At 36.4% G+C, this 18,932-nt stretch overlaps 3 protein-coding genes across 3 annotated transcripts; 1 reads left to right on the top strand and 2 right to left on the bottom strand.

Annotated features, from left to right (window-relative positions):
* Positions 1-549: 549 nt before the first annotated feature.
* Positions 550-2,028, bottom strand: LOC111491488 (uncharacterized protein At4g22758-like). The gene is made up of 2 exons (XM_023140413.1): positions 1,466-2,028; positions 550-1,358 (listed from the first exon to the last, which is right to left on the bottom strand). The coding sequence occupies exons 1-2, from the start codon at positions 1,833-1,835 to the stop codon at positions 1,171-1,173; spliced, it is 558 nt and encodes a 185-aa protein (XP_022996181.1). The 5' UTR covers positions 1,836-2,028; the 3' UTR covers positions 550-1,170.
* Positions 2,029-4,677: 2,649 nt separating this feature from the next.
* On the bottom strand, positions 4,678-9,828 carry LOC111491338 (protein TIC 100). Its single transcript, XM_023140224.1, has 11 exons — positions 9,212-9,828; positions 8,733-8,804; positions 8,180-8,269; positions 7,904-8,077; positions 7,577-7,667; positions 7,413-7,475; positions 7,280-7,346; positions 6,846-6,949; positions 6,635-6,761; positions 5,473-6,164; positions 4,678-5,215 (listed from the first exon to the last, which is right to left on the bottom strand). The coding sequence occupies exons 1-11, from the start codon at positions 9,826-9,828 to the stop codon at positions 4,808-4,810; spliced, it is 2,505 nt and encodes an 834-aa protein (XP_022995992.1). The 3' UTR covers positions 4,678-4,807.
* A 1,578-nt stretch (positions 9,829-11,406) lies between these two features.
* LOC111491404 (protein ROS1-like) lies at positions 11,407-18,348 on the top strand. Its single transcript, XM_023140319.1, has 22 exons — positions 11,407-12,403; positions 12,481-12,654; positions 12,742-12,849; positions 12,957-13,076; positions 13,259-13,423; positions 13,623-14,006; positions 14,183-14,273; positions 14,368-15,229; positions 15,350-15,429; positions 15,532-15,616; positions 15,689-15,780; positions 15,854-15,922; positions 16,018-16,054; positions 16,163-16,245; positions 16,531-16,944; positions 17,046-17,082; positions 17,166-17,223; positions 17,319-17,458; positions 17,541-17,606; positions 17,683-17,797; positions 17,868-17,906; positions 18,045-18,348. The coding sequence occupies exons 1-22, from the start codon at positions 11,407-11,409 to the stop codon at positions 18,170-18,172; spliced, it is 4,344 nt and encodes a 1,447-aa protein (XP_022996087.1). The 3' UTR covers positions 18,173-18,348.
* Positions 18,349-18,932: the final 584 nt, after the last annotated feature.

The following is an 18,932-nucleotide window of genomic DNA, read 5'->3' as shown; positions in this document are numbered from 1 at the left end:
AATAATCGATTTAATTGCAATATAAAAACATATCAAAATTCAATTAATAGATTTAGTTTTTATTTTCTTAAAGTCATGGCTACAATTATTCATTTTTAAGAGTGGATGAAAATTAAAATGAAATAAATAAAAAAATAATTAAAAACAAAATAGCTCACAAAGAATGATGCACGTGGAGGTGCTGTTTATGATAAGATTGAAAACAACATTCAAATTGAATGGTTCCAATAAATAACATAATAAAAAAATTATATTTGAAAAATTTGGGATCCATACAAATAGATATTAAACAAAAACAAATAAGCATTAGTTATATAACTTATAAAATACGGAAGGATATTTGTAACTGAAAATATAAACATTATTTACTAAATAACAATAGATCCGTTGATTTGATTTTTTTATTAGTTATATAATGGTAGTTTATTTAAAATAAATCAACAAATGGTTATAATAAACTAGATAAATTAAATGTAAATACTTTATAATTCAGTAATTAAAAATAATATAATCAAAATCGAGTGTAATATTTATTTATTTAAAAAAGAATTAAATGCATAAATGGATTTATAGGATAAAAATGAAATAATATAGTAAATGATGGGGGAATATCTGAAGAGTCCGTATGAACATTGAACTTGCAGGGAAACGTCTCTTTCAGCTATTTCAAGTAGACCATGTTTTGCCCTTTCATCACCAATTTCTTTCACGAAGCATCCAAAACTCACACGGAATATCGGGATTTTTCCTGCTGCGACTCTGTTCCGTGATATGGAAGTTTCAGAATCTGAGAAAATGATTTGTGAAAAGGCTGAACATCTCAGGCCACACAATTGAATTCAGCACAATTTTCACTGGAAAATTTTAGTTTCCAGCTCTAAATTAAGCTAGCGGATCTCTGAAATCTATATTCTGTACATATTGAATACTGATAAATTTCCGTGTCGATCCTGAGAAAGCAAGCGAAGAACAGAATTGTAGAAATATTCCCTCTCTGTTGCTCGATCGAATTCTGATATTAATCGCACCAAGCAATTGCAGATTGCTTAATAACTTTTACGAAGTGGAGATGATTCGAGGATTACTTATATGGCGTAGAGAATTTGAAGACTATTTTTCACAGAGGCGGATTGAAGGTATGAAGGAAATCGATTCGATTTATGGCGGTAACTAAATCCGGAATTCGATGAATTTGAACCAACTGAAACTGCTGGAACTCTTCGCGTTTTCTTTGGCCTGTGTCGAGCAGGACGACGACGATGAAGAAGCTACTAAATCGTCGTTATCCTCCGATTTTCTAGGGCACAGAAAGAAGTTTCTAGATCCCAAGGCGATTAGCTTCTCATCCTCATTCAAACCTGAGATTCAGATCATTACCTCGTTAGAATCGCCCGCGAAATTCATATTAGATTAAAAAATCAATCAAAATCAAATGCGGTTGCGAGGTTTATGATCGATTCCTTACTTTCTAAGCTGAATTGTGAATAATGGAGGTCAAAGGCGGAGGGATCTGCAGTCGGCAGAATTGGTCGGCGGGCTTCCTTCAAGTATTGGCGTACGGTCGCAGCCACAAGATCGGCGACGGTCATATCCGGCGACATCAACACTTGTACTGGACCTAGACTGCCCTGAATCGTCACGTTGAAAAGTAACTTCGTCATCTTCGGCCGTCCATCCAGCGACGGCGCCGATAAACCTAGTTTCTTGAACGACAATAACTCCGGATCCGTTTTCGGCCGCCGAAGCGTCGCCGCAGTCTTCGTCGGTCTCTCGCCGTGGAACGACGACGACTTCTCTGTAAGTTTCCCCTTCCGGTACGACTTAGGGTTCGGCATCTTCAACTCGAAAAGAAAATGAGGAACTCTTCTTGTTACCTCAGTTTCCGGAAGCGGAAATCGAGAGCTTCGGAGGAGCTACCCTCTGAAATTTCCCGTCCCCGGGCAGCGGCTGTTGGACCCAGCTTTACGGCGGCGATAGTCGTGGTAGAGAATTGAAAGAAAGTAGAAACGTTCTGTGATGAGATGATTAAGTGAAGCGCATTGGGTATTTATAGTAAGCGAAAATCGATGACCTGGAGGAAACCAGTAGGAATATTCTCGTAAACATACGGGCTATAGCCGGTTCCTCGAGTAAGTTGGACTATTTTGGGATTCAACATTGGGCGGCTTGGCCTCTCCAATTACTAATCGGATATGGACAACCGGCTATTGCCCGTAGACTATTGGCTAGACTCGCCTCCTCAGTTACTTTCTTCATTTTTTTCCATTTAAGTAAAAAAAAATAAAAAATAAAAACATTTTACTACTTCGAGCAAAACTTACGTGCAGCTGCAGCACGTGAAGAAACTGTGCGAAATCGTGTAACACGTGGCTCCACGAGATTGTGCCAAGTGGCCGCTATTTCCAATAAATTAGAAACGTGAATTATTTGCAAATGGTGCTTTGATATAATAATCACTTAAATTTATTTTTAAAAAATAAAAAATTAGAATTATTGAAATTATGAGTTTATAAATATGAAAATAATTATGTTAATTGGTAGGACATAATTTTGGTGAAATCAAATATAAAGTCACACGAATTTATATATATCATTGTTGTAGTTGTGCCTTTGACTTAGTCAACTTTTCTCTTCCTCACTCTCGAGCAAATTTTGGTCATCCTTGAGCACACCGAAGACTAGTATGTTGGGATATGAAGCCGATACCTAAATCTGGTAGAGATATAATTGGGAGATATTTCGTAAAGATATGGTAGAGATATATTTAGAAGATATTTAGTAAACATCTAATATGATAGAGATATATACGGTAGATATTTGATAAATATTTGATAGAGATATATTTATTAGATTATGTTTGTAGGTTTAAATCTTTGGAAGCTATATTTAGTAAATTGAAACCATATATATATACCGGCAGTGTTCAAAATGTACTCTCGTTTGGAGTTATCAATTATAAAACATTTAGCCAATATTCCTCATTGTATTATTTCTCTCGTGTTCTTTGTATTTATTTTAATTAAATGTGTGGTTTGTTGAGCGATCCTAACAATTGGTATAAGAGCTAACAACTGGTATTGATCATAATAAAGCAATCTATACCTAACTAGGTGTTAAGAGCTGTTCAGCCAATATAAAACAGTAATGAGTTTCTCGAAGTCAATGCAAGTGCATACTATCTTTCAAACATCATATTTCCAAACTCAGCGTCGTTAAACAATAATTTAGTTTTAAAGAAAAAAAATTCACGTCAATGTATGATCTTTCTTTACTTTAACATTCACGAGCATGTCTTGAAAAGTATTATGAGAGGAAGTATGATGTCAGCTTCTCACCGTTAATAAATTTAGATGCTTAAGTGAGCTATCACGTAACACATACGTAGATCATCGACCGAACGGATAAACTGGTTCAAGTGGCTTCTTGAAATGATTGTAACCTGAAAGACAATGTTAGGTGACACAATAAATGTTCATAAAGTGGATTGATCAGAAATTGCAAGTTGGGACTGTAAATTTAAGGAACAATAGGGGACCTCTTGAAGTAGCCAAAAACAGACCACGTGTTTGTCACGTGCTTCGCCGTTCCCTTATGGTTGAAGAGCGTGCAAATAAATAATTGCGAAGATACAGACATTGAACCAATTATTATTTTTAGATAAAATTAAAATCATCAATACGCAATGTTTTTTATTTATTTTTTATTAATTAATTACTCATACTCAATGTGTTCTTTAAGAATATATATGTAAAATATTTATATGTTAGTGAAGAACCATTTAGTTTTTATTTTTAAATTAAATTTACAAATAATACTTTATTATTTTTCTTGCTTTGTTATTATTTATTTATTTATAATTTAAAATACAAGTCTAGTTTTAAAAATTAAAAATTAGTTTTGTTTTTTATTTTTTAAAATATAATTATTTCCTTGAAAAAGTTGAAAACTATTTAAAAATATAAAGTTAATTTTAAAAAACTAAAAGATCAATAATTATCAAACAAATATTAATTAGGTTAGGTAGCAATTGTTAGGCATAAGAAAATAGAAAAAAGAAGCTCCAATAACATTTGTACTAAAAAAAAATTAAATAATAAATTATTTTTGGTAGAATTATATGAGTTTATTTTATTTATTTATATATTTATTTTGTGTTGTGGGTTTGTCTGGGGAAGGCATAACATTATGTGGACCAACAAATGGCATGTTTAAGTGAGTACTGCCAGCCTCTCGAGTTGAGCATTTATGTTTGCAAGACATGATGAACAGTCAACAATTGTCTCCAGGAATATTGGATTAGCAGTCCATTTTTGACCCACCCAACAAGAAGCCTCCTGGTTTGAATGTTGAGACATTTAGCGATCACTTGTCACTTAGCTACGTTAGGTAAACAAATTTTGGCTGTGATACCGCTGATTTTAGTCTCAAGAGGTAGGAAACAGTCCATGTTGCTCTTCTTCTTTGATATCGTGTTTGTGAGATTCTACATCGGTTGAAAAGAAGAACGAAACATTCTTTACAAAACCTGAAAGAAAAAGTCCAAAGAAGACAATATCTGCTAGCAATGAGAGAAAATCCGAAAGAAAAAGCCCAAACAGGATAATATAGCTTACGCCGTTAAAGTGTTAAATTCACGTGCGGGAGAATCCATCCTGATTAGTAACAGAGAGAAACAAGTTAATCTTAAAAGCGGCCTGAAACCCATTTCATCGCTATGTGATGTACGTTTAAAGAAATACAACTAATCCAATGTAGTTCTTGCAAAATTTATCTCTGAAATCAAGTAAAGAAAAAGTTAAACAAAAGCCTATCTTTTGGTAGTATCTATATATGATTCCAACTCATCTAATGGTGTGTGCCAAGACAGTATGCTGTGTTTAATCCCTCCTGTTTCGGAGAACTGACCGTTACACATCGGAAACTCGTTGGGATTTAACGAAACTAAGTGGTGGCATGAATGAATTTCAGGTCTTGAACGCAGCTGCAGCTGCAGCTGCAATTTCATTTGAATTGGGTGGATTCTGGATTTGTTCTGCAATTTTGATGGTACAATGGCCTTCAAGCTTCCCCTTGAGCTTGGCATCCTTGGAAAACAGACTGAATGAAAAGATTCCGAGCAATAGTGGCGGTCATCACGTGAGGACGGCGGTGGCGCCTTTAACGTCGATCTACCCTTGGTCCAGGGCAAAATGGATTGAATCAGTCTGGATGGTACCTGCAAAACAAGGTTGAAGGAAAACGGCCATGATTTAAGAGACCATCCCTAGAAAAAACAGAGGAAAAAGTAACGGTTAGGAGTCACGACTCTCCACAATGGTATGATATTGTCCACTTTGAGCATAAACTCTTATGGTTTTGCTTTGGGCTTCCCAAAAAGGCCTCATACCAATAGAGATGTATTCCTTACTTATAAACTCATAATTATTCCCTAAATTAGCTAACGTGAGACTCCCTCCCCCGACAGTAACTCACCCCAGAAACAAGAGTACTAGAAGCAAAATGCAGTGAAGCTGTAGAAAAGGGTGAATCTCGTGGCTTGCTTGGCTTCTGATCAGCTGAAACAGAGCCAAAACTGGAAGGTGGCGCATCAAAACTGGACGGTGGAGAATCATCCACGTCATTGTCATCGTCGTCTTCATCGTCTTCACCTTCCTCTTCGACCGAAGCCTTTTTATCTTGGTTGGTTGATTCCTCTTTCTCTTTCGTTTTCAGCATCTCATCCATATCCTCTATGGCCTCTTCCAAACAAATTTCAGCTTCTATCAGTTCGAGTTCCTTTTCAATTAGTTGCTTCTTCAACTCACTCTCTTTCTTTTTCTCTTCAGCCCATTTTCCAAATTTTTCGAGCTTCGGTTTCAATCCATTTTCCAGGGTGGATATTAGCCGCATCAAAATGTTTTCCTTCTTTTCAGGTGTCTTTGTCCCATAAAACTCATCAAAGCCAAGTGGTAAGAACTCGACCTTCTCCGGGTCTACATCTTCCTCTTCTTCCACCTGTGGCTGCCAAAACATGCGAACCCCATGCTCCTCATCCTCAACATAATTGATTAACCGTCCTGTTGGTGTGTGTAGGATGAGAGGATCTTCAGTATATACAAGCTTTGATGGATCTTCAGGATCAGGCTCTGGTTCCTTGTTGACGAGAACGAACTCGGGAGTATGATCTGCAAAGTAAATGTAGCTTAACGAACCAGCATACAAGCAAATTTTGCAGAACAGTTTTAGAAACAGAGACATAAAGCTTTTCTTACAATCAGTCTTTCACTTTCTGCGACAATTTTCAAGCATTATTTTCCTTCACGCATCATGAACAGAGGAGAAACTAACAACCAAATAGACCATTTCAAAATTCCAGTTGCATGCTAAAGGGTAATTTCAGTTCTCCCATTTTCTAGTCCATTAAAAGCGTTCAAGTTTTCCATATAGTCTCGATACTCGACCCAGCAAATAGCCTCTATCGACGTTAAAACTTCCGAGTGCTAATGTAAGTAACATATATAATTGATTATGTATGCACTTTACCGTCATGCACGGCCAACTGAGTTAACATTGGAAAGATGCAGACTAATCATTGAAGAGTTCTATTTGAAAGTAAGGGTGGGGGAGCTTGTCATCTTTAGCTATCAGGCCATACCTTGTGCCCACCAGTATTCAAGTTCTGCAGGCATTGGTAATCTCAGCGGAGCTTTATAAAAGGAATTTAACCACATTTCTCTCTCCTCATCTACCTCGTGCACGTACGTTTTCCAGTAGTCAGGTACCTGGAGACATATCCATACATGTATCACTTAATAGTTTCACCGTGATGCAGAGTATAGCAGAATATAAATGAAGAGTCGACATACTTCGTAAAACTGATTGATGAAACCTGGCGCCATCCATGTATCTTCTTCCTCATAGAAATAGGGATGCTGAGGATCACCATATGGACCTCTCTCTTCTCTAATCACTGAGCAGATAAGGTAAAACCAAAGCCATGAATGAAAGAAACGTCATGTAATTATAATGGAGTGAATATTTTTCAAACCACTAATCATTAAAAACGCTAAGTGATCTCTGTCTATTACTAAATGCCTTGGTTACTATTTGTATTTACAGGGGTTTTAGTTAATGCGATGCAAGTTTTGGACCGACCTAATCCACGAGGAAGATAAAACAGTAGAGTTATTAACTGATGTGCCAAATTCTAACCCAGAAAGCAATTGCCAGGATCATATGGTACATTATTAACCCTAATGACTCCCTTCTAAGTACATTATTAACAATGTAAGTGGCATACTTCCATCAGGTTTGTTGACAAACATTCGGGCCTTTGCTGCAGCAACTTCTGCTAAGCTTGCATGAAGCTGGAAAACAATGGCGTAAGAAAGCTATCATTCTGAGGTAAACATTAAGAAATAGCAATATTATACCGCTGAAGTGTCCTCATCACATCCAGTAGAATCATACAACAGCTCCCCAAAATAGAACCTGCCCTGCTCACTCAGATTATACACTCAAATTCATTTAGTACATTTGATGTCCAAAAATGAAATCAAAATTTTAAATTAGAACAAAAAAAATGGGGTTAACCTACCCATATTGGACGTTCGTTAACTTCATACACTCCACATCCATGCATCCTGCCGTGCTTCCATTCACCAGCATAGCGGTACCGACCTTTCTCCCTAGCATGTGATGAATCACATCATCAAAGGTAAATCAACTCATTTCCTTATCCAAAAGAAAGATTAGGTTACTTTATTAATCTATATCTATCTTATGGGATAGCATTCTAAAAGTAAGAATGCTTATGAATCCACCAGATTATCGAAAAAGGGAAAAGGGAAACGAAGTTATAGTGGCGATGTTTGGTTTAAATCATGCAGTTTAAGTTTATTTGATGAAAGAACTAAGAATTTACGGTTTCCCTCCAAAATATTTGATCCATTCCTTTCTCTCGTAAAAAGGAATTTCATAATTTCCTCCAGCCAGATGGATACTATCTTCAATATCCATTTCCAGCCAATTTTTGTCTTCTGGAGTCATATAATCTCTCGAGATTATTTTTCCTTCCGCACGCATCTTTTTCTCAAGCCTGGAAAACGTGCAGAGAATAATTTAGTTCACATACTTCAAAGAGATTCTGCTTCCTTTCCATGTTAACATGTTAACAAAAAATCAAAATCACGAAACTTACTTGGAACCAGGCACAGGTTCTATGTCAGGAATATCAACCTCAACCACCCCATGACCCTCCATATTGTTCCGAACCCATTCACCTTCATACCTACAAAGGCAGAGATACTTCAAGAATTAGTTAATAAACAATAAATCTAACACACGTTTGCACCGACCAGTGAAAAATAAAATAATAGTCATTAGGACATCATTAATATACTAATAATTTTTACTGAACAAATTTCTTGACACAAAAGTAAATAAATATGAGATTAAAAAACAAAAATACATGATAAACATTGTTCTTGAGATGCTACAAAAAATAATAACATCGTTTCCACACTCTCTTCCAGCAACAAGACTGGTTAAATCATTAGCAGCAATGATCTTTTCAATTGTACAGATTATTGATATAACCGACATAAAATTCAGTACATCTTCCCCAAATTCTTCATATTTGTCCATTTTTAAAACAATGAAGCATTTTCTCATTAGCTAGTTTAAGAGGGGCAACTTGCAAAACCATTGAAGTCTTGTACTGACATAAAAGATAAGATAATGAACAGACAGACCTGACCAGCCCCAGTTCAGCAACGTAAACACCTTTACCATGAGCCAAATCATCCCAAACAGTTCCTTCATACCTTGATCAAGAAAAAGCAAAAATTTAAGCCACGGATATTCAAACGCATCAGAGCACAAGAAACAGAGTGTTAATCATACATCAATTGCAAGGAAGAAGCGTCATAGAGAGGTTCAGCTGTTCATGAACGAGCAAAAGATTTATGAACTATTAGTACATAGATTCTTCCAGCAAATGCCTGAGTACTTAAAGAGCTAGCTCGCATAAAAATTCATGTGAGGTAGCCAAGATTACAGCCAAATGCGATAGAACCATACAAAGAACTTATTGGACTTCTAATTTGAAACTAACTAGGTGAATGCAGATTTTCAAATCCATATCCAACAGTTATTAGGAGTCAGCCATCATTCAATAATTTTACCAAAGGGGAGTTCTAAGAGGAAAATTCAGGGGATATAGAAAACATACGAGCTTCCATCAGGAAAAATGTAGCCGACCCATTTGAGAAATTCCTCAATTCTATCCAATTCTTCAATCACTGATTTTGCATTTGGTATATCAAAATGGTTATCTGGAATTACAGGGTATGGCTTCCGATAAGGGACGTAGAATGGCGCTATCGGAGGATCTTTCCCAGCCTCAACCTCGTCCCTCATTACCTCCCAATCCTTCTCGTCAGCCCAAATTGGGTCCCAACCAGGCTTTTCCATTTCCAATGGAGCATCCATCCAAAGCTCCTGCAGGTCCTCCTCAGTCCAATTCTCAGGGTCTTTGGGAAAATCATAGAGGTCTTCATGATACACAACGGTCTCTTCCTCCTCTTCTTGCATCTTCTTCACGAGCTTTCCGCCGAGGGCTTGACTAAGCCGTCTAACGTTCGTTTCCTCATTGTTGTCCGTCTCCGTCAGCTCCTCTGTCCGTCGAGTATAAATGAGTGGTTCTTCCTCTTCGTATTCACCTTCCGATGCGTCGTCGGAGTCATATTCGGATTCTGAACTATCCGACGAACTCAGGTCACTTTGCTTTTCTTCTCTTTCCTCCTTCTGTTGAGAGGCCACGGTTTCACTTGAGTCGCCATCGGCCATTGTAGTTGCTGAGGAAAAGAAAGAGATGCAGAATTTGTTGGAGGAAGAAGGAAAGAGATAAGGTGGGAACTCAGAACTTAGCGCAGCTGCGCTGGTTACAAAGTTGAACTGTAGTAATCACTATTCTGGTCCTAGTTCCGACTCCATATGGGTTGGGCTAGGCTTTAATAACTATTATGGGCCTAATTCCGACTGGTTGGGCTGGGCTGTAGTATCACTGCTTAGTTCCTACTTGGGCTGGGCTTTAATCAATATTATGGGCCTAATTCCGGCTCGATATGGGGCTGAGCTGTAGTATCACGGCCTATTTCCAACTTGGGCTGAGCTTTAATCAATATTATGGGCCTAATTCCGACTCGATATGGGGCTGGGCTGTAGTATCACGGCCTATTTCCGACTTGGGCTGAGCTTTAATCACTAGGCCTAATTCCGACCCAATATGGGTTGGCTTATTCCGACTTGGGCTGGGCTTTTATTAATTAGTGGTTTATTTAGTTAGTTTATAGTAAAATAATTAATTAATTATATGTACTAAAAATTAGCTTAATTTTTAAAATTAAAATTTATTTATTTTCAAATAAATTTTATTATTATATTACTTACTATATTATATTTTTAAGTTAATAAAAAATTTCAAGAGTATTTACCTCCATAATATCCCACCATCTTAAATTATAATAATAATAATAATAATAAAATTTAATTCTATAATTAAAAAAAAAAAACAATTCATTCCATACATCTTATTTCACTCTAACTCTAACTTAGTTAAGAAAATTATTTTAAAATTTCTAAATTAATTAAAAATATATTTTCTAGTTCTAAATTTATATTAAATTCTAAAAAATATGACATCTTTTTTTTATAATTAAACTTTAATCATTTTATCATAATTTTATTTTATATTTAGATTATATTTTTTTCCTTTATTTTAAATTTATTATATATTAGGTGGATGCAAGTTTAGCTCCGTCCCGCCAACAATTAAATAGAAAATAATAAAAATAGGCTCTGTCATTGATATTGAAATTTACTACGTCTATCAATCAAAACATATACTTAAATTAATTCGAATCTAATATAATAATTAGGAACATATCCCCTAATAAATATTATATATGTGTATGGTTTAAATATTTTATATATATTTTTTTATACAGGTATAAAATTATGGTCCATAAATATTATATATGTGTATGGTTTAAATATTTTATATATATTTTTTTATACGGGTATAAAATTATGGAACCAAATTTAAATTTTGTTAGAGGATAAAGTTGCACCTGTTCATTTAGGGAATGATTTAAACTCGATAATATCATGATATTGTGATTCGGTATCACAATCATGCACTAAACATAGTCATGACAATATTTTATTGGTAAATGAACCAACCAAGGTCGAATTGACAATATGGTAAATGAACAAACTCGTTGGAATCATGGTGTAATCAAAGGATTTTCTTCTAACCTATAATTTTACTATATTTGGAAGATTTTGATAGCAGACTAAATCTTTTAAATCAGAATATTTGAATATATTTAAACTGATATTTTGGTGGGGATTCATACACTTTCAATGGCTGAAATATCCTTTCCAAATATCATTTCCAGAAATGGGGAAGACGAAAATGGATGGGAAATGGAACCAACCATTTCAACTCCAATGGCTGAAATATCATTTACATACAGAAATTCTGATACACACGAAAATGGATTGAAGATGGAACCAACCATTTCAACTGAAGTATCATTTCCATCCAGAAATGGGAAACAATTGGAAATGGAACCAACCATTTCAACTCCATTGACGCCGAACACTAAGAGAAAGAGACCACAGATGGAAACACGCAGAAAAAAGAAAAAGAAGAAAATGTACCGGCCAAAAGTGATCGGAGAAGGCAGAGCAAGGAAGAGATCAACCCAACCAGTAAAGCCAAAGCCGCCGAGAGTGAAGCCAAAGCCAAAGCCTAGACCAAAAACCAAAAAAATTGTTACTACTGTTAGAGGATGTCAGCAGAACAGTTATTCTGTACAAGAAAATGATCAAGTTCATATTATAGATAGTTGCATAGATCTGGTAAATGAGAAAGCTTTACTCAATAAAGTTACGGTTAGTTGCAAAGATCTAGTCTTAATTGGAAATGAACTGAACAATGAGAAAGCTTCACCCACTTTTACTGTGAGTGAGAAAGCTTCAGCAGAAGTTGCTAGCCTTGATGAAAAGGAATCCGCGGACGATCATTCAAAGAGTACAGTTATCCAAACCAAAGTTGGGTCGACCGGGAGGCTTTATGAATGGCTCCATGGAATACCACAGAAATGCAGGAGAAAAAGGAGTTCAAGAAGGCCAGCAAAAATCACTAAGAGAGCACCGTATGGATTGAGGTTTGGAAATAAAAAAGGCGAGGGATCAAGAAACAATCTACAGCCATTCATCTACTGCAAGAGAAAAAGGAGTCCAATGGTTAGAAGGTGCAACGTAGCTTCAGCACTTGAAGTCTGTAAACTGTTGCGGAGAAACACACATAAACATGCCTCCAACACAAAAAAAGCAATAAAAAACAATGGCAGAGGTATTCTATTCTAATGCGCTACGTTAATAATGCACTTATGAATTTGAACGTCCTAATGAAATTTTATGATATTCCAGATGATGATGATGATGATGAGACCACAAAACAGAAACTGGAAATTGAAGGAACACCAACAGAAGTATCAGATCAAACAACTGAAATGTATAATCATTCAGATGATGGCTGTCAATCTCATTCTGCATTAAGTTCTAAAGACAGAGAAGCATCTGAGGAAACAGCCATAGCAGAGGGTAATTTCTTTTCGCTTTACCATGAGAAAACATATATTACCATTGGCCTCCTGGGTCTTGAATGCAACAAGTTTGTGGCTTTTTCAGATTGGTCGGGTCAAACAATGCTCCCTGCAGTAACTTTCAAGTTTGCAGCTATCTTTAGGGAGGGGACTTTCTGGAAGATTAGCAATGCAATTCGTATTGAAACATTAAGTAGGACAATTAAGCTATGTTCATGTTAGCAACTTCATTTCAGCAGTGGTATTTAATTTATCTTTAAGAACGATTAATAGGTAAATGCTGACAGCATTTCCTTGCAGGTCACAATGGTAAGCAAACAATGAGATGGCTTGATATCAGACAGTTTTTGACTAATTTGAAGCCTATAAATGAAAAGAACCCATCAGGGACAGGCATTTCACTTCCTAGAATTATTACAGGTACTTCACTATTGCTACGGGAAAAACTACTCTTCTTATCCCATAAGTAGCTTACCGTTATTTTGCTATTATGAGGCACTAATGAATAAAGAACTAAAAGAAATGCCTTGATTTAAGACTTCTTTCCAGTTTTCAGCCCAATATGCAAATAAATTGAAGGCAAAATGTTACTGAGTTTTCAGGTTTTCATGATGTGGGCAGCGGAAGAAGCTTGATCAGGCAACAGGACTTCACCCACCCAGGAAGTGTAAATGAAATGAGACCTGCCCTCAATGTAATATTATGGAATAGAAGTGAAGGAACAAAAAATAATCATGAGCATATCAGGCTTACACTTGAAACAAGAGGTATCTTTTTTTTTCTTTTCTGCATAATGTTTGCATACAGTACTGTTAGGTTTGTTTCTGATTATAAAAGGCACTAATCCAGTTATCGAACAGCAAATAATAAAGCAAACAAATTCTTGCAGTAAGAAGGTTTTTGTTCCCTATCCTGCAGACAGTCATTACAACAAATCACAGTTCGGAAATATTCTCATTTATGCAGGCATTAGTAACAGCAGTGGTCTAACGCACGTTAATTCACAACAGAAAGAAGGAACTGCTTCGGGCCATGAAAAGAAAATTGTTCCATATGCACGAAAACAAGGAAAGAAAACCAGCAAGGGAGAGCACAATCTAAGTTATGTTAATGGCATGGAAGGCGCAATAGTTCCCCATCCTGAATCATTGAACTCAACTAAGAAAAAATTGTTGGGTAAAGTGAACCTTGACCCAAGAGACATTACTATGTGGACACTAATAACCCAAGAAGCGAGTGATTGTGGCTCAGAAAAAGTTGACGTCAATACCGAAAAGTGGTGGGCACATGAAAGGGAAATTTTCCGTGTACGGATAGATGCTTTTAATGCTAGAATGCATCTAATTTTAGGTAAAGCTTATTACATGTAACTGTCTGATATGTAGTATATCCGTTATCAATGAAGCAGAACTGTGATAAAACTAACTTACAAAAAGGTAAAATAAGTTAGTGTGTTTGTCATACATTGCGAGCTGCAATAAATGCTCAAAATCTTTGTATAAAAGCAGAACTTTTTTGATGTGCAGGCGATCGGCGTTTTTCACCATGGAAAGGTTCGGTGGTGGATTCTGTGGTTGGCGTTTTTCTTACTCAAAATGTCTCTGACCATCTTTCAAGGTATAGAAACATAACCGTTTCCTGTAGATGATTCTAGCACTAGTGAAATATACCAAATGAAGCTTATATCCTTTACTTCTCTTGTTCTTCACAGTTCTGCTTATATGTCACTTGCTGCAACATTCCCCCTCTGTGCAACAAGAAACCATACAGAATATTATCAGGGCCAGGACGTTTTCTGCACTCAACAATCAACTCAAAGAAACAAAGGATATTTTCTGTATGAAAGCGAATGGAACAATGACAGTATGTTGGAGAGTAACAAGAAAACAGGAGATCGTGAAGAAGTTGAACAATTAATATCTGCGAATGATGCAATTTTGTCTCAAGATTTTATGGGATCATCGGTAAAACAAAGCCTTGATGATACCCTTCACTCATCTACATGTTTCGAAGATGATTGTGGAATAGGTTTGTTTACGAATTTGGATGGCACAGATAACATGGATGGCACAGATAACACAGTGCTCCATCCTAATAAATCAACCTCTGTCCAAGAGCCCTATAGCAGCAGTCCAACTAGCACATCATCGCATAAAAGCAATCAAGAAAATGAAATTTTAGAATCCAAAGAGGTGGAAGTTGATTTACGAGTCACGCCAAATGAGAAATCTCAGAGTTCTGCCAGCGCTGAAAAGTTTCAAAATCAAGAGATTCAACTCACTGGTGATGTCAATGATTTGGAAGACAGAGATTCTAATGATTTTAGTGATGAAAAAATGACAGATATTTCTAAGGGGACAGCCAAAAAGAGTAAAATGAAGCCAGAAATGGATTGGAATAGTCTAAAGGAAAAATGGGACAGTATGAGGAGAACCTATTCTGTTCATGAGCCAAGAAGTAGGGATCACATGGATTCTGTGGACTGGGAAGAAGTTGGGTCAGCAGACCCTATTAAGATTGCAGCTGCCATCAAGGAACGTGGCCAACATAACACCATAGCAAGAAGAATTAAGGTTTCAGAAACTAAAGTGAAATAAAAAAAATAAAAAGGGTGTTCTAAGGTAATAATGCAAATAAACAAAAGGCTTGGGGCTAAGGTCTCTGACTTTCCACATCGTTTCTTTTTCCTACAGGAGTTTATTAATCGAACAGCTAGAATGCATGGCCACATCGACCTCGAATGGCTTAGATATGCTCCTCCAAATGATGTTAAGTAAGTTTACTTTGAAGGCTGAAACTCTTAACATTCCAAGAACAAAAGAACTTTGATTTTTTAAATGTCACATTTAGATATATTACTTGTGCGTGCCTGCAGGGCATATCTATTGGAGATACATGGGCTAGGATTGAAAAGTGTAGAATGCGTAAGGCTTTTATCACTTCAGCAAGTTGCCTTTCCAGTAAGATACATATGAATTTATGATTTGTTAGATATGTATTCCATGCATAACTCCTATTTTTCTTTGAATGAGGTGGACGTAAATGTTGGTCGAATCGCAGTTCGAATAGGATGGGTTCCTCTTGAACCGCTGCCTGAGGAGGTTCAGATTCATCTTCTAGAGACGTAAGTATAGAATATAAAGAATAAGCATCGTTCATATGACCAATAGAGAGACGTTAACATGTTTTCTGTGTAGGTTCCCTATGATGGATTCTATTCAGAAATATCTATGGCCAAGGCTCAGTTCACTTGACCAACGAACTCTGTAATTCTCTATTACTTATCATTTTAAAAATAAATATGTACTTTATAACGTCTACCAAACAAGCCAAAGTTCACACTTCAAGCTTTTTACTATAGGTATGAACTACACTATCAACTGATAACATTTGGAAAGGTAAACCTTATGATCCTAGCAAGCGTAAATGGCCAGAGCATCACTTGATTCTGTATAAAACATTTCAAGTGAAGTATTTGATTATTTACCTTGAACACTCATCTGCAGGTCTTTTGCACGAAGAGAAAACCAAACTGCAATGCTTGTCCGCTGAGGGCCGAATGTCGGCACTACGCTAGCAAATATGCAAGGTATGGACAAATTAGTGCATGGATTTTCAATTCAGAAATAAAAGCAGATTTTATACGGAGTTATGTATAAAACAAATTTGGAAGGATTGAAAACTCATTTTTGTTGCTTCCAACAAGCGCAATCAGAAATTATAACAGATCTGACCTTGCATTGTCCTATGAAGAGGTTGATTTTGTGGCAGAACACTTCAAATGAAAGCCAAGTGTTGTGAGGATGTGTGCAAATTATAGAGATTTATAGGTTCTATAATTGTATTCTCTTCTGAGGTCCTATAATCAAAACAGTGCAAGGCTCGCATTACCTGGATTGCCAGAGAAAAGAATGGTAAGTACAATGATCCCGGAAAAAAGGTATGAAGGCACTGCTCAAGTGATGAATCCAGCACCAGTACTCCATGTCGAAGGCAATCCATCTTCAGAATCGAGATATGAAACCATCAATTGTGAACCTATCATCGAAGTGCCTCGATCACCTGAACATGCATATGATGAATCACAGTCGACAGACATTGAAGATTTATATGAGTATGATTCTGATGATGTTCCAGTAATCAGACTTGACTCCGGACAATTTACAACTTCACAGAACTGCATGGACAATAGCATCACTGGAGCTTTGATTCCTTTGAACGACAGAGTTGCTTCCATCCCAATGCGCAAACTGAAGCATGTAGATCGTCTAAGGACAGAACATCAAGTGTAAGTATGGCCGTTAGGCATCGAGTTTCAGCTATTATGGAAACGAGTATTCTCTAAAAGACATATTAGAAAAGAAACTAATTGCAACTGACATGATGCAGCTATGAACTTCCAGATACACATCCTCTCCTATATGAGGTAAAAACATTTCCCAGTAACCTGGCAGGAAAATCAATCATTTATAGTCGTGTAAAGGTTCGTTTCTATCTGTCTGTCTACAGCTAGAACCACGAGAGATAAATGATGCTTGCCCGTACCTTTTGTGCATATGGTCACCAGGTACTGCTTCGAAAATTCTGTAAACGTTCAAATCTCAATAAACCAATATAATGATCAGAAACATCCAGTGCTCAATTTATAATTGATGTTTTCAGGTGAAACTGTAGATTCATCTGAGCCACCCAATACAAAATGCACGTACCAGGGAACGGGAGAGCTTTGCAGTGAAGGATCATGTTCATCCTGCAACATTCTCAGGAAACAAAACAGTGGAACAGTTCACGGAACGATTTTGGTAAGTAATAAAGCAAACTTCCAAGATGTTATTAATTGACTACTTCGTAAATCCGCCAATATATGAACCAATATTGTTCCAGATACCCTGTAGAACAGCCATGAGAGGCAAATTTCCATTAAACGGGACATATTTTCAAGTCAACGAGGTTAGTCAAAATCTTAACGTTGGAATTCTTCCATGAGCCACAGCATTTCTATGAATCATACGCAATTCGAATGCAGGTTTTTGCCGATGACGAATCAAGTAAAAACCCCATTAGCGTTTTTAGGGAATGGATATGGGATCTCCCGCGAAGAATTGTGTATTTCGGAACCTCAACGGCAACAATTTTCAGAGGTAAATTAACATATAACAGAGCAGCTATAGCTATTCCAGTTGAAAATAATCTAACATTCCTTATTTACAGGCTTGGGAATTGATGATATCCAGTACTGCTTCCAAAAAGGTATGAACAAAAAACTTACATTCATCGCCATATCCACTCCTGGAATCACTGAATCTGAAACATTTATCGAACTTAGCTCATTGTGTTTTTCTTTACCAGATTTAGCAGATGAGTTTTGTCGTTTGTGTCGTTTTGTAGGATTCATTTGTGTGAGAGGATTCGATCGAAGAACACGAACTCCAAAACGACTAACGGAGCGGTTGCACAGACAAACCAACGCAGCCGCTAAAGCTAGGGCAAACAAAAACACTGATCAGAAACCTTGAGTGACATTTTTTTCTTCCTTTTCTTTTCATAAATTCTTCAATTAATTTTTTTTAAATTTAGATTTAATGTTATGGCAAATAATGAACGAGACGGTAGCCGGGGCCGGAAACGAGACCCGCTCTCAATGTAGTAGAGTGAAAGTGAAAGAACTCGAGATAACGACAAATGTTTAAATGTTTTCAGGTAAATATATGGTTTTGGCGGGTTAGTTGTGAAGCCGTTGGTGCTGGGAGGGAAAGCGAGGGGTACACAAATGGAGGATACGTCGTCGTTTTGACCCGTTTTGACCCAACGACTCACAGAGCTCCACGTCACTTCTTCACCTACTACAAATTGGCGAACCTACCCCTCGTCTCTCACCTACCCACCCCTCTTCTTCACTCTCTATTAATTATGAAAATGTTATCAGTTTTTTTTTTTAGATTATTTCATAAAATAATATTAATGTCACGTTCTTTTAACTTTATTTCTTCCCGCTTTGGTATTTAGATATTTCGAAATTTAAAAATAATTAATTTAGACGTCATACAAAGTTGGTTGACTTTTTTAGAGGAAAAAATCTAAAGTAATAATAATAGAGGGCGAGTCTTCTTCGTTTGTATATTGAATTTTTCAAAGCTGGGTTTGTAAAAAGCTTAAAAAAATATATTTTTAACAAATCCCATAAAAATGTCAACAATAATAGCTACAACGAGTCACGTGCAGAATTTCCCCTCCAACAATATATATATATATATATATATATATATATATATATAT

The sequence above is a fragment of the Cucurbita maxima genome, unplaced genomic scaffold (genome assembly GCF_002738345.1).
Source record: "Cucurbita maxima cultivar Rimu unplaced genomic scaffold, Cmax_1.0 Cma_Scf00016, whole genome shotgun sequence".
NCBI lineage: Eukaryota > Viridiplantae > Streptophyta > Magnoliopsida > Cucurbitales > Cucurbitaceae > Cucurbita > Cucurbita maxima.
Note: the sequence above shows the minus strand (reverse complement) of the source record. Positions and strands in the feature narration are given on the sequence as shown.

What these genes read in the sequence shown, in the direction of transcription:
- LOC111491488 (XM_023140413.1), bottom strand. Translation starts at nt 1,835, where the DNA reads ATGCCGAACCCTAAGTCGTACCGGAAGGGGAAACTTACAGAGAAGTCG. An exon ending in TTCACAATTCAGCTTAGAAA is followed by an intron (nt 1,359 to 1,465) that starts GTAAGGAATCGA and finishes TCTGAATCTCAG; the next exon opens with GTTTGAATGAGGATGAGAAG.
- LOC111491338 (XM_023140224.1), bottom strand. Translation starts at nt 9,828, where the DNA reads ATGGCCGATGGCGACTCAAGTGAAACCGTGGCCTCTCAACAGAAGGAG. An exon ending in GTGATGAGGACACTTCAGCG is followed by an intron (nt 7,347 to 7,412) that starts GTATAATATTGC and finishes ATTGTTTTCCAG; the next exon opens with CTTCATGCAAGCTTAGCAGA. An exon ending in TGTCAACAAACCTGATGGAA is followed by an intron (nt 6,950 to 7,279) that starts GTATGCCACTTA and finishes TTATCTGCTCAG; the next exon opens with TGATTAGAGAAGAGAGAGGT.
- LOC111491404 (XM_023140319.1), top strand. Translation starts at nt 11,407, where the DNA reads ATGGCTGAAATATCCTTTCCAAATATCATTTCCAGAAATGGGGAAGAC. An exon ending in TAGAATGCATCTAATTTTAG is followed by an intron (nt 14,007 to 14,182) that starts GTAAAGCTTATT and finishes TTTGATGTGCAG; the next exon opens with GCGATCGGCGTTTTTCACCA. An exon ending in CTAAGGACAGAACATCAAGT is followed by an intron (nt 16,945 to 17,045) that starts GTAAGTATGGCC and finishes GACATGATGCAG; the next exon opens with CTATGAACTTCCAGATACAC.